The sequence below is a fragment of the Heteronotia binoei genome, chromosome 13, assembly GCF_032191835.1.
Source record: "Heteronotia binoei isolate CCM8104 ecotype False Entrance Well chromosome 13, APGP_CSIRO_Hbin_v1, whole genome shotgun sequence".
Taxonomy (NCBI): Eukaryota; Metazoa; Chordata; class Lepidosauria; order Squamata; family Gekkonidae; genus Heteronotia; species Heteronotia binoei.
Genome location: NC_083235.1, coordinates 76,650,950 through 76,663,223, shown reverse-complemented (window position 1 = coordinate 76,663,223; position 12,274 = coordinate 76,650,950). Strand labels below are relative to the sequence as shown.

At 44.7% G+C, this 12,274-nt stretch overlaps 2 protein-coding genes across 4 annotated transcripts in view; one reads left to right on the top strand and one right to left on the bottom strand.

Annotated features, from left to right (window-relative positions):
* Nucleotides 1–4,825, top strand: part of B3GNTL1 (UDP-GlcNAc:betaGal beta-1,3-N-acetylglucosaminyltransferase like 1) — a 285,348-nt gene extending 280,523 nt beyond the window's left edge. For all 3 annotated transcript variants that reach the window (XM_060252291.1, XM_060252290.1, XM_060252289.1), the window contains one exon: nt 4,583–4,825. In XM_060252291.1, coding sequence (XP_060108274.1) covers nt 4,583–4,663 — 81 coding nt within the window. In that variant the 3' untranslated portion in view covers nt 4,664–4,825. The remainder of the gene's footprint in view (nt 1–4,582) is intronic.
* A 2,796-nt stretch (nt 4,826–7,621) lies between these two features.
* Nucleotides 7,622–12,274, bottom strand: part of TBCD (tubulin folding cofactor D) — a 275,953-nt gene continuing 271,300 nt past the window's right edge. Inside the window, exon 39 of the mRNA XM_060253390.1 lies at nt 7,622–7,796. Within this exon, the coding sequence (XP_060109373.1) occupies nt 7,788–7,796 (9 nt within the window). The 3' untranslated portion in view covers nt 7,622–7,787. The remainder of the gene's footprint in view (nt 7,797–12,274) is intronic.

The window sequence follows — 12,274 nt, the reverse complement described above, 5'->3', positions numbered from 1 at the left end:
TTAAATGCACCTTATAAAAGCTGAGGGATGGCCTTGCTCTGGAACAATTTCAAGGCCAGTTCAACTAGAACTTCTCCTTTTGGGATATAGAATTTAAAGATGGCCACAATGGTTCTGGAGACTGAGGGTTTTGTTAAATGTCACCCCAGATACTTAAAAGTTCTGCATGTTCAATGGAATTGCCATCTGTTGACCATTTAAATCTTCAGTGTCCAGTTATGTCCAGAGAGGGAGTGGGTAAATGACTGGCTTAAAAAGGTTCATCTCACACGTTTGTAATTTCATCACAATAGATGATCATGAGCTAGCAGTATCATCAGTTGGTCAAAATATAAAGTCAGTCCCCGAGCATCTTGTTTCTTTGGAGACATGAAGCCAAATGCTCAGGCCACATTTTAATGTCTCTTCCGAAATTCTACATTGCCACATCATTCTTTGATCTAAAGCTTTCTTCAATAATTACATTGAAAAATGCTGCTTGTACATGGTGTGGTAGTTAAGATAGAGTGTAAGCTATCAGTTATCAAATATCAGGACAGTCAATAAGTTATTTCTCTCACCTCCCATGCACCCTTTTCTGATGGTGGCTGCTAGGATTACTGACAGTATTCATGCTCTGTGTTCAAAACATTTCACCTGTTTTCTAAGTATTGTCATATCTGCTTCACTGTTCCTGTACAAAAGCAATGGTTTCTTTTTTGTCACAGTGTGTTGTTTGAAGCCAATCCCACTGGAAATATTACTTAATGCTCTAAAATTAAAGGCTTGGAAGGAATTCTGAAGTTGGCAAGTCAAGCATGTGACATCATTGGCAATCGCCAGGGGGAGGAAGTAGAAAATGGATGAGAGGGATGCCTCATTGCTCTATATTATGCAGAATGAGCGAGTAGACACAAAGTTCTTCTTTATATCATAAACAGGATGTACAGAAAGCCCCTCTAAGCACAGTTAATACCCCACTTACTTGGTGAAAGATTTCTCTCAGCAGAGAAGCCATTCATTATATGAAATCCACCAAGTCACTAATGTGCTGTCATCAGTATTCTGTTAGTGTAAGTTACTTGAAATGTGAAGTCTGTGGCTCTCCAAATGTAATGCAGCTTCCAAGCTTTTCTTCAAGGAGGACTGAATGGCATCAATGCCACTAAACTAGATGTTAGCTAGTAGTGATAGCTTATACCTATCCTGAAGGAAAGTCATCTTGCATTCTAGTGCTTTCATCTTAGAATTCCTACAGCAACATGTAGACTTACTCTTAATCTCTTATCCCTCAACTTCTCTTTTGACTTCCTTTAACCTGGTTTTCACACCTCCCACTCAATGGAAATTCACCATTCTCAAAAGTTAGCCACAACTAAGGGCCTCTTCAATGCATTCTCCATGACCTACTTGCTTCTTCTGACAGCATGTTATCTCCTCAGGACCTTTCCCCTTTGTCTGTAAGAGGTCCGTTAAGGGCAGGGCTACCTTGGCGAACCCCTGAATGAACGACCTGTAAAAATTTGTGAACCCGAGGAAGAATTGGAGCTGTCTGCGTGTCCTCGGGGGTTCCCAATCCAGGACAGCTTGTATTTTGGCGGGGTCCATGGCTAGCCCCTTGCCGGAGACCAGGAAGCCCAGGTAGTCCAGTTCCTCTTTGTAGAACTCGCATTTGGACAGCTTAGCATAGAGTTTGTTTTGGTACAGCGGTGTTAAGATCTCCCTCACTAATTTTACGTGGGAGGGGAGGTCCTTCGAGTAAATAATGATGTCATCCTGGTACACCACCACCCCCGGTACAGGTATTTCCTCAACACATCGTTGCTAAAGTTCATGAACACCCCCGGGGCCCCCTGGAGCCCGAAGGGCATTACCAGGTATTCAAACTGCCCCATTGGTGTGTTGAACGCCGTTTTCCACTCATCCCCTTTCTTGATTCTAACACGGAAGTAGGCATCATGCAGTTCTAGCTTGGTGAATATGGACCCCTCTGAGACTGCGCTCAATAAGTCTTTGATCAGGGGGATGGGGTAGGCATTCGACATGGAGATCCCGTTAATCCTGCGAAAGTCAGTGCAAAGCCTCAAGCTCCCATCCTTCTTCTTGCGGAATAGGACCGGAGCGGCGTGCGGGGCCGTGGTCGGGCGAATGAAGCCCCGGCGCAAGTTCTTATCTAGGAACTTTCACAGTTCCGCCTTCTCCGCCCACCCCATTGAGTAGAGTTTTGCTTTGGGTAAGGACTGGCCTGGAATGAGTTCTATGGTGCAGTCAGTGCTCCGATGAGGGGGTAGCTCATCGGCTTCGGTCTCGATTCCTTCGGCTTGGCCGGCTTCTTCGCCCCCGTCGGCAATCCCTTCGGGGTAGGTGTGGCGGCCCAAGTTCTCTCTGGGCAATTCGTGGCTAGGTGATTCGGATCGCCACATTGGTAGCACTTGCAGGTGGGAGAAAAGGATCTGGCAGCCCCCCCTCCCGAAGTCTTTCTCGCGTTGGTCTTCGGGGTGGCCTTCGGCTCGTGGCTTGCCTTTCCCCCTTGGTGTTGCTGGCGCTGGAGGGCCACCGTCTTCATGTTGGTCTCAACCTCCCCCGCCAACTGGATCCAACCCACCAGGGTCGCTGGCCGCGCTTGCCCCAAGGCCCGATCCAACAGCCCGGAGTTTAGCCCCTGCCGGTACGCCAGGATCTTCATCGCCTCGCTCCACCCACATATTTTCCGGCAGTGGGCCCGGAATTCGGTGGTGTATTCTCGAATCGACTTGCTTCCCTGCCGAAGGTTCTGCAGGGTGGCGATGGCCCGGGTCTCTTGCAATGGGTCTTCGAATTGGGATAGCAGGGCTTGCAGGAATCCAGCCACTGTCACTACTTCGGGACCCCAGGTTTCGTACAGACTTATGTACCACAGCTGTGCCTCCCCCAACATTTTCAACCTCAGGTAGGCCACTCGGCTGTGCTCGTCGGGGAAGGAATCCCCCCCCAGTAGTGCATGTAGCTGTTGGCTTGGATGATGAAGTACTCCACCTTGTCCGGGCTCCCATCGAAGGTGGTGTCTAGCTCGCGGGTCTTCACCCTCCGTCCTGGTGCCGCCAGTGCGGCAGGGCCGGCCGGAGCAGAGGGTCCCGCTGGGGCGGCAGGGGCCGCTGGTGGTGCAGGGACCAGCAGCTGCACCCACGGTAGCCCCCCAGGTGCACGGGTCAGTACCCGGTCGATCTGCTTCTGCATTTCTTGCAACATCAGCGATAGGTTCGCCTTCATCTCACTCCTCAGGTCGCAATTCATAGCCACCATCTCTCGTCTCAGGTCTTCCACCTGGTCACGTTTTGGGAGGGGGGACTTTGACTTGTCCTCTTTCTCCGACTCTGACAGCATGTCGTCTGGTTTCGAGGCCTCCCGCTCATCCCCTTCTCCCAGGGCGGGATTCCCCTGGTCCTCTGGGTCGTCCGAGTTTCCTTGCTCTCCTGGGTTCCGGAGGATATTCGTGTGCCGGAGCACTGCTTCGTCTATCAGGGTAGTCGAGGTGCGGGGGTGCCACGCCTTCGGGGTGATAAACAGCTCTTGCCTCACCCACTGGGGTTTCCGGGGCTCAAGTATGTGCCACGCCGGAGTCCCGGGCAGTTCGATAGGCTCAGAAGGCTCTTGGTCATTGGGTGCTTGTGCAGCCATCCACTACAAAGTAACTTGCGGCAATAAGCCCTCTTAGGGATCAGTTTCAAAATGTCAGCAAAGGGTTCATTGAAGTTTCAAAATGATCAGACTTGTCTTTGTTAAAAACTAAATTTCATTTATTGATTACAACAATGTTACTCTCTACATGGATTCATTGAAACTGATAACAGATAGCTTGAACCATTGGCATTTATGTATACACTTCAAAGGCTTTGGGCTTTAAACTACTTCTCATAATAAAACTACAGTTGGTCCTGCAAGTAACACTTTCACACGCCCGCTTATCTCTCACCGGTGATGGTTACATTCCCTCCCTTGGTGATGTCCTTGCTTTGCTCGAGAGGCGGCAGAGAGGCTAGCTGAGCGGTTTGCACTTCAAAGGCATTGCAGGCCTTTGGAGTTTTGGCGGCCTCCATTCCCACCCCGCCTTCTTGTCTTGCAGGACCCATGGGTTAGTAGCATAGCATTTTATTCAATAGGGATATTAGAAAGCAAGGATTAAATACATTTTATAAAGCAGAGAAGCTTCTATGAAACATTGCCTGACAATTTGACTAAGTCTGTTTTCTGTATTTCCTATTGTACCTTGCTTTTGAATTTCATTTTGCTCTCGTTAGTACATAGCAGAATCTAGTGGCTGCTGCCATTGAACAGTGGAAACATGAACCTGACCATCTAGAGTAGAATGAGATGACAGTGACAGCCACGGATACATTTCATCTCTAAGACCAATTTTTATACAACTTGAAAAAAATTCTATATGTTAGCATGTTGTGAAAATCACAATAATAATTTGAGGTTTTGTGCATGCCATGTACATAAGAAGTCTTCTACTATCTATATCTGGTTCGTTTTTGTATAAACAGTAGTGACCATAGGTGCAGAGGCCTTAGAATCTCAGTGGGATAATGGCAAACAGACTCCATTCTTTCTTTTCTCACAGGATCTGACAGATGGACAGTTTGAAGAAAACTTGAGCCAGTTGAACCTGAAAGAGGGTGTGGATTACCACCATTTCAACTGATGTTTACGGTATAGTCCTACATTGTGAAGCAAGCCAAAGGAGGCAGGTTTTCCAAAAGTTTTGGTTTTTATCCAGCAGTGGCTGCAGTGTTACTGTATGATTTCTGCTATATTCATGAGTTCCTTCCTCAAGGGAACTCTTAATAAATTCAAATATTGCACACTTCCTGTATTGCCATATTTTAGAAATTAAGGAAAGCAAATTGGGGAGAGATAAACTTGACCCAGGATAGTCAAATGTACAGTTTAACTAATTGGTTCACAAAGGTTCCCCGCAGACAGCTGCTGTTCTACTATAAACAGATGCCTGATGGTTGAACACACCTCAGATCTCCAGGAATTTCCCAATCTGGAGTTGGCAACTGTATTTCCTTCCCAGCCAACCATCAATCTACCTTTATCTGCCCCTCTGACTTCAGCTTTCCATCTCCTCCCCCCCACTATAGCTTCTACCTAGGAAAAGGAGTCTTTCTTCACAGCGAAGATCAAAACAGTTTATATTATTCTCCTCTCAAGAGCCAGTTTGGCTCCTCTTGAGAGCCAGTTTGGTGAAGTGGTTAAGTGAGCGGACTCTTATCTGGGAGAACCGGGTTTGATTCCCTACTCCTCCACTTGCAGCTGCTGGAATGGCCTCAGGTTAGTCATAGTTATTGCAGGAGTTGTCCTTGAAAGGGCAGCTGCTGTGAGAGCCCTCTCAGCCTCACCTATCTCACAGGGTGTCTGTTGTGGGGGAAGAAGATATAGGAGATTGTAAGCCGCTCTGAGTCTCTGATTCAGAGAGAAGGGTGGGGTATAAATCTGCAGTCTTCTTCTTCGTCCTTTTGATATGCACAGCAACCCTGTGAAGTAGGTTAGGCTGGAAGTCTGTGACTGGTCCAAAATCACCCAGTCAACTTCCACAGCAAGAACCTGGGTCTGGCAGACCCTGCTCTGAATTGCTAACTGCTATGCCACTGGCTGTCATAGGCAGGCTCCTGCTGAATGGTAGCAAGCAGCCAGGCATAGTTAAGTCATGCCAGTCAGATGGCATCAAGTCAACCAGAGGGTGCTGCCAGGCCAACCTCCAAGTGGAGCCTGAAGATATCCTAGTATCACAACTGAACTCTGGACAACAGTTCTCTCCCCCCCCCCCAGTGGGAAAAAACCTGTTTTGGAGGGTGGACTCTATGGCATTATATTCAGGTGAGGCCTCTCTCCTCCCCAAACTCTGGCTTCCATAGACTCTACCACAAAATCTCCAAGAATTTAACCTGGAGCTGGTGACCCTAGTCAAGACTTGCCCCAGTGAGTTCTCCCTCCCATTTCAATGGGTTGAAATGAAATCAAAAGAGTTTCTGGCTCAACATTAGGAAGAACTTCCTGGCCGTTATAGTGGTTCCTCAGTGGAACAAGCTTCCACAGGAGGTGGTGGGCTCTCCTTCCTTGGAGGTTTTTAAACAGAGGCTAGATGGCCATCTGACAGCAATGAAGATCCTGTGAATTTAGGGGGAGGTATTTATGAGTTTCCTGCATTATGCAGGGAGTTGGACTACATGACGCTGGAGGTCCATTCCAACTCTATGATTCTATGAAAGGCCAAAATAGGCCTGGAAAGGACCTCTTCCCCCTGCTTTTACTGACTGAACCAAGCTTGGGATACTATGGTTGCCTAGCAACAGCCGCTGAGGGAAAATGGAGGACCTGACACACACTAGTCTGATTTAGCAGTCTAATGAGAAAGTTGTGGCACCCAGTTGTGCTTCTCCCACACAGCGTTTGACATACATTTTGTCAGCTTTAAACCTGTAAAGCAGCTGAATTCGCAGAGGACATACAGCTGATTCTCTTTACCTGGTTTTCCAGTGGGAAATGCACCCACTTAGGTTTTTGAAAGTGAACTGCACTGAAAGTGCTTTATCAGTTTTGATGGATTAGAAAGCAGTGAGGCCATCAGTTCTGCCATTATTGGCAGGAACAGATGGCTCTCCTAAGGCAAGATCTTTATTTTATGCTTTGTGGTGCAAGTGGCAGAATACAGGGATCAAAGAGGCCCCACTTTTTAACATCCAGAGGCAGGTTAGAAAGTGCAGGCTATGGTAGAGCAACTGAAGATATGCAACCCTGAAATTTAAGAGTCTCCTGCCATACTTATTGCCATCAGGTGTCTTAACGTGAAGAACTTCTGTACAGTTCCACCAATGATGTATCTCCATCAGAAGACCAAGTATATGGCTCGCTAATATAAAGTGAGACTCCTACAGAAATAAACCTTGTTTCTCTAAACAAACATATTGCCTTCTTAAATAATGTCCTCATTTGAATACCTTCCCATGCCTGTAAAACAGGGCACACTGTCACTATTGAAACTGCCATGGAAAACACCCAACACAAGGCAAGGTTTGAATATTTCATATCTAAGAAGGGGAGGATGGAAAGAGGAGACCCTGCTGAACTTCCTGTTTATAATTTCCAACTGAAATAAAACAATCTAGGTTGTGATCCCATTGTTTTGGTGCCCTTTGCACAAGCCAAGAACATCAACAGACCCTTTCCTGAACATCATTGAGAATGCTGGGATGTCAACTGAATGAAAACATTTTTATTTCCCCCCCACTTCTTACTAAAGAATAAAACAGCCACCACCTGTGCCCACCAACAAGAGCTATGGATTGACTCTTTTTATGGAATACTAAGCTAAATGACACATTGTTTCATTTCCCAGAGTGATTATCTTTACCATATCCAATTTTTTATTACAATATTCACTGTTTCACTGAAATAGCTAATAACTGAAGATGTGGTACATACAAAAAAAGCAAGATAATTTCATTTTTTCCTGGGGGATGCTTTAATACAGTTTTTTTTTAAAGGAACACAAAACATCAGCATTCATATTGAACTTGAAAGACAATGTGGTTACAGATTGAGGGCTGAGGCACAATACTTCTGTGGGGTTTTTTTTAAAAAAAATCAACATGACTTAAAACTTTCCCTCCAATTTAAGGAGCTTCTGAAAAACAGGCTTGTACTCAGTTTTCCTTTTCATTTCTTCAGAAAACAGTGTCTCAAATTGCACAGCCACTGGCTGCTTCCACCTTGTTACTATAATCCAAGAATCATTGTTTCCAGCATTCACTGGTTTCCAATTATGTGCTCTGCACAAAAGAAGAAAAAGAAAGACAGCTGATGATCAAGATTATGATATTTCTTAAGAGTTTCTTTGTAAAGGAAAATGCAATCAATGATAATCCATTGGGCTGTATGAATACATGGATAAGTTATTCATTATACGTACACATTTTAAATCTATAAACTGGGGAGGGTTGTGAATGGGTTAAAATGATGCCATTTTATAAGTAATCTGTTGCCTTGTTCAAGAGTTGCAACAGATGCTTCTACCATAGTGAACAGGCAGAGCTTTGTACACAGTCAGTTTTTTCTGGAGATGTGATTAGGACAATGATTGGACTTACTGGAGACAGTACTCTTTTTCTCTCCTTGAATCTAGAACTGCAGCACTGGCTGTTTTTAACTAACTAAAAATTGTGCCATTCATTCTGACCATTTTTACTATGACTACTATGACTTTCATGAATAAAAAGCTTGTTTTACAGGTTAAGCCCCACCACCACCGCAGCTCAAAAGGTGAATCGAGTTCAAGAGGATTGGTAAAATAAACACACTTCAAACACCTCCCCCTCAGCTTTAACGAGGCTTTGTATTTCCCCCCTCCCCTTCCTCTGTGCCCTTATGAAACATGAGCTCTACAAGCTGGATAGTGCTGGTATTCTCATATGTTCCCTCTGAAAGATGATTTAGAAGGGAATCAAACTGCTGTGAAAATTTCCCCAGCTTGTGGCAGGTGAAGTCTTCAGCAAGAGCACCGAGAGATGCAGATGTGGCTGTCACTCTTGGATCAGAAAGGCACGAGGGCCCTTTCAAGGGTTTTAACACCAAAGAAATGCAAAACGCATTCAGGATATAGCATTCTTTGTAATTGTTATCTCATTGGCACTTGGCAGGGGGAAAGAGTGTTGTGCAATCCCATTTCTATTTAAAGCTGATCCTGGGTGATAATTTTTAAAACTATCATCACAGCATCATGTCATTGGTTATTTGAATATGACCCCATGTTAGCAGAGGGCAACAATGTCACTTTATTGATATCTGGACAGTGCTGCACAACCACTGACCCCCTTTACCCATCCGAGGGCTAATACAATTAATATATTCTTGTACTGTTGTTCCCCCAAAAAGGATCTGATGACATGCATGTATGAGGGCATTTTCTGACCCAACTAGCACCACTGTAACTGGGGTTGCCAGGTCCCCTTGCTCATCTGGCAGGGGGATTTGAAGGACATTCCAGGGGTGGATGAAAACCATAAGTGATGTTGCATGGGGCGCTCTGGTATTTGGGCAAAAGTCTATGGGTGATGTCATTATGCTGGGAATGCTGCATGGTGACGTCTCTGTTTAGGGGAGGGGCTCTCCCTGCCCGCCAGCTAGTCCACAGTGGGGAGGAGCCCCTGAAAGCAGGGGATCCCCTGCTGGGACTTGGTGGCTGGCAACCCTAACTGCAACTGTCTGGGCATTAGTGACTCTTGATAGTAGTACACACTATTTTTAGGTTTTCTTGTAGTACAGTTGACTTGAGGGTTCGGCCCAAGGTTCAGGTACATCTTACACCAGCTGTTTGCAACATGGTCTGTACCACACCACACACAATATAGCTGGTTACAGACAAACCCTATGGTATTCTACCACATGGAGCCCAGAGAGCTTCTGGAATAAGTTTGCTACTACCCTGGATGCCTTAGGCCCACGGCTCCCCAATTCTCATGTTCTCCTCTGTGGAGACTTTAACACAAGAATCAGTGCTGGTCTGTCTTGCCCCTTAGGTTACAGTCAGGTCATCCTGCAAGCCTGTTATTTTGACAGATGGTCCAATGACTCAGTTATAAACAATCCTGGTTTAAAACTTTCAGGCCTGCTTTCTGTTTTTCAGGTTTACAATATTCATGGTACCAACTCTGATTCTTCCCATGGGACTTACACATATAATCAATGGAGCTGACAGCAGGAAGACAGATATGTGTTTCTTATACATATCTATCTTCCTGGTGCCAGCTCCACTGATTATATGTTGGTTTCATCCTCACTTGTACTCCACATTTATTAGATAGATCCACGAGGGCAGCCATGTTGATATGAAACAATGGAACAAAGTTGGAGTCCAGTAGCACCTTTGAGGCCAACAAAGTTTTATTCAGAATGTAAGTTTTTGTGTTCATGCACACTTCATCAGACAAGGAAATGGGGTACAGTGAGTATAGCTGGGAGGCAGTGATTAAGCTTGCAAAATAGTACCAAGTTAGATTCTATGTCAGAATAGTACAATTAACACATTAAAAGAACAACCAGTTTGGTTTAGATGCCATTTGTTGTGTTGGAAAACAGCAAAGTCAATAAACATGTCAGAATTGAAGAGTGATGGTGAGAGTGTCACAGGCAATAAATGCAAAGTCTGTTAATTGCTCTAAAGCTACTTAGGAAAGGAAAGGTCCCCTGTGCAAGCACCAGTCATTTCCAACTCTGGGGTGACTTTCATGGCAGACTTTTTACGGGGTGGTTTGCAATTGCCTTCCTGTCATCGACACTCCCCCCCCCCCCCCGCCAGCAAGCTGGGTACTCATTTTACTGACCCCGGAAGGATGGAAGGCTGAGTCAACCTCGAGCCAGCTACCTGAAAACCCAGCTACCTCCGGGGATCGAACTCAGGTCGCGAGCAGAGTTTAGGATTGTAGTACTGCAGCTTTAACACTCTGCACCATGGGGCTACTTAAGGATGGGTTCAACTGAGAAGCAGCCCCACGGCACAGAGAGGTAAGACTATCTCATTACATATACTAAACCCATCTTCCACTATATTCTAAGGTATTCTTTTTTGAATTCGCAAACTGGAATGATGTTTATAATGTATGTGACATGTTAAAAAGGACTGAGCTGCGGTGGTGGTGGGGCTTAACCATGTTAAAAATGGACAGGAACAACTCTGTGAAAAACATGTTCTCAGTTTAACCCATCCTTAAGTAGCTTTTTTTTTTAAGAGTCCCTGGCGCAGAGTGTTAAAGCTGCAGTACTGCAGTCCTAAGCTCTGCTCACGACCGGAGTTCGATCCCAGCGAAAGTTGGTTCAGGTAGCCGGTTCGAGCTTCCGGGTTATGTCGCCTTGAGCTCAGCAGGGTCCGTGGGTTGTCTTGCCTGTGGCCCATCTGAGTCAGGCGGGTGGAGGGGGTGCTACAGATGTGACCCCCCCCCAAAAAAAAAGACCCTGAAGGGGTCTTCTTTTGGCATGGGAATTTTACAGCAAGTCAGGGGTGCAGTGGCGGCTGTTCCTGTTCTTCCTGTATGCCCCGAAGCTTCCCCCGTCATGACAGCCAATACAGCAGAAAGAGGTGAACTCCCGAATGCTTGCTTTTCTTTCTTTCAATAAGCTTCTGATCTATCGCTTCTCTACCTCAAGCATGACAATTCTACGTGGCAAGTAAGTGTGCCTTTAATTCCACTGGCTAATGGGTCGTTTTACATAACAACAAATGGCAGTTCAAAGGAAGGGAAAGAGGTTGATTGCAGTTCCACTTTCCCTGTGAATGAGGCTTCGAAAAGTTAAAGAACATTTTTAAACATTGGAAATAATCTGAATTAATCTGAAGATAGATACTTAAATTGACCCGGACTATAATTGGATATCTGTTAAATAGGCTATTATTTGGTTACAATATGGTCTGAACAAAAATGAGATATGTTTTAGAGAGATTTCTCGTTGTTGTTTGATTGAAATTGAAATGCTAACAAAATCTCAGCTGGAGGAGATTTGGAAAGACGGACTATCTGGGTCTCTGAGCTACTTTTCAACTTGGATTAATAGACTGAGTTTGTTGACAGAGAAAAATGGCTTTGCCAAGCAAAATCTTTTATAAAAAAGACATTTTGAGCAGTATAAATTCTCTGAAGCAGGCTCTTGGTTCATTGACTGAGTTGATTAAGAAACAAATGGGAGTCTTTGTGCTGAGAGCTAGCGAAATCTCAAATCTACACAAGCAGAGTGTTAAAGAGAACCTGGTGACTTCTGTGGAAGTGAAAAGGGAGAGTGATTCGCTGAGAAACGAAAAAAAGAAAACCAAAATGGAACCCTATGGCGCACTTAAAAAGAAAGACCAGAAATGGAGACACTGAAGTTATCTCGAGAGGAATAAAGGCTGTGGAATTCTTACTTCTTTTACTGAGAGGGATGACTGCATTAAGGAGAAAGAAGGTGCATCTTAACCAAAAAATCATGTGGAAATTTTTCAGGAAGAAGGGTTTTTGAATTAGTTCTCTCTCTGTGAATAGTCATATATGGAACTTGTAATAAGAACTGATATGTGATTTTAAAAGGCTGTGAGATTTTGGGGCTATAATAAGTTGTTTTTCCTAGAGTAATATGGATATAAAATCTAAAGGACTGAAAAGTTTTGAAAAGAATTATATGTAAAAATAGTTAACTTAGATTTTCGAATTGTTGTTTCCACTGTGGGCAATTAGATACTGATTTTTTTTTTACTAAGAATTGATACGCGATTTTAAAAGGG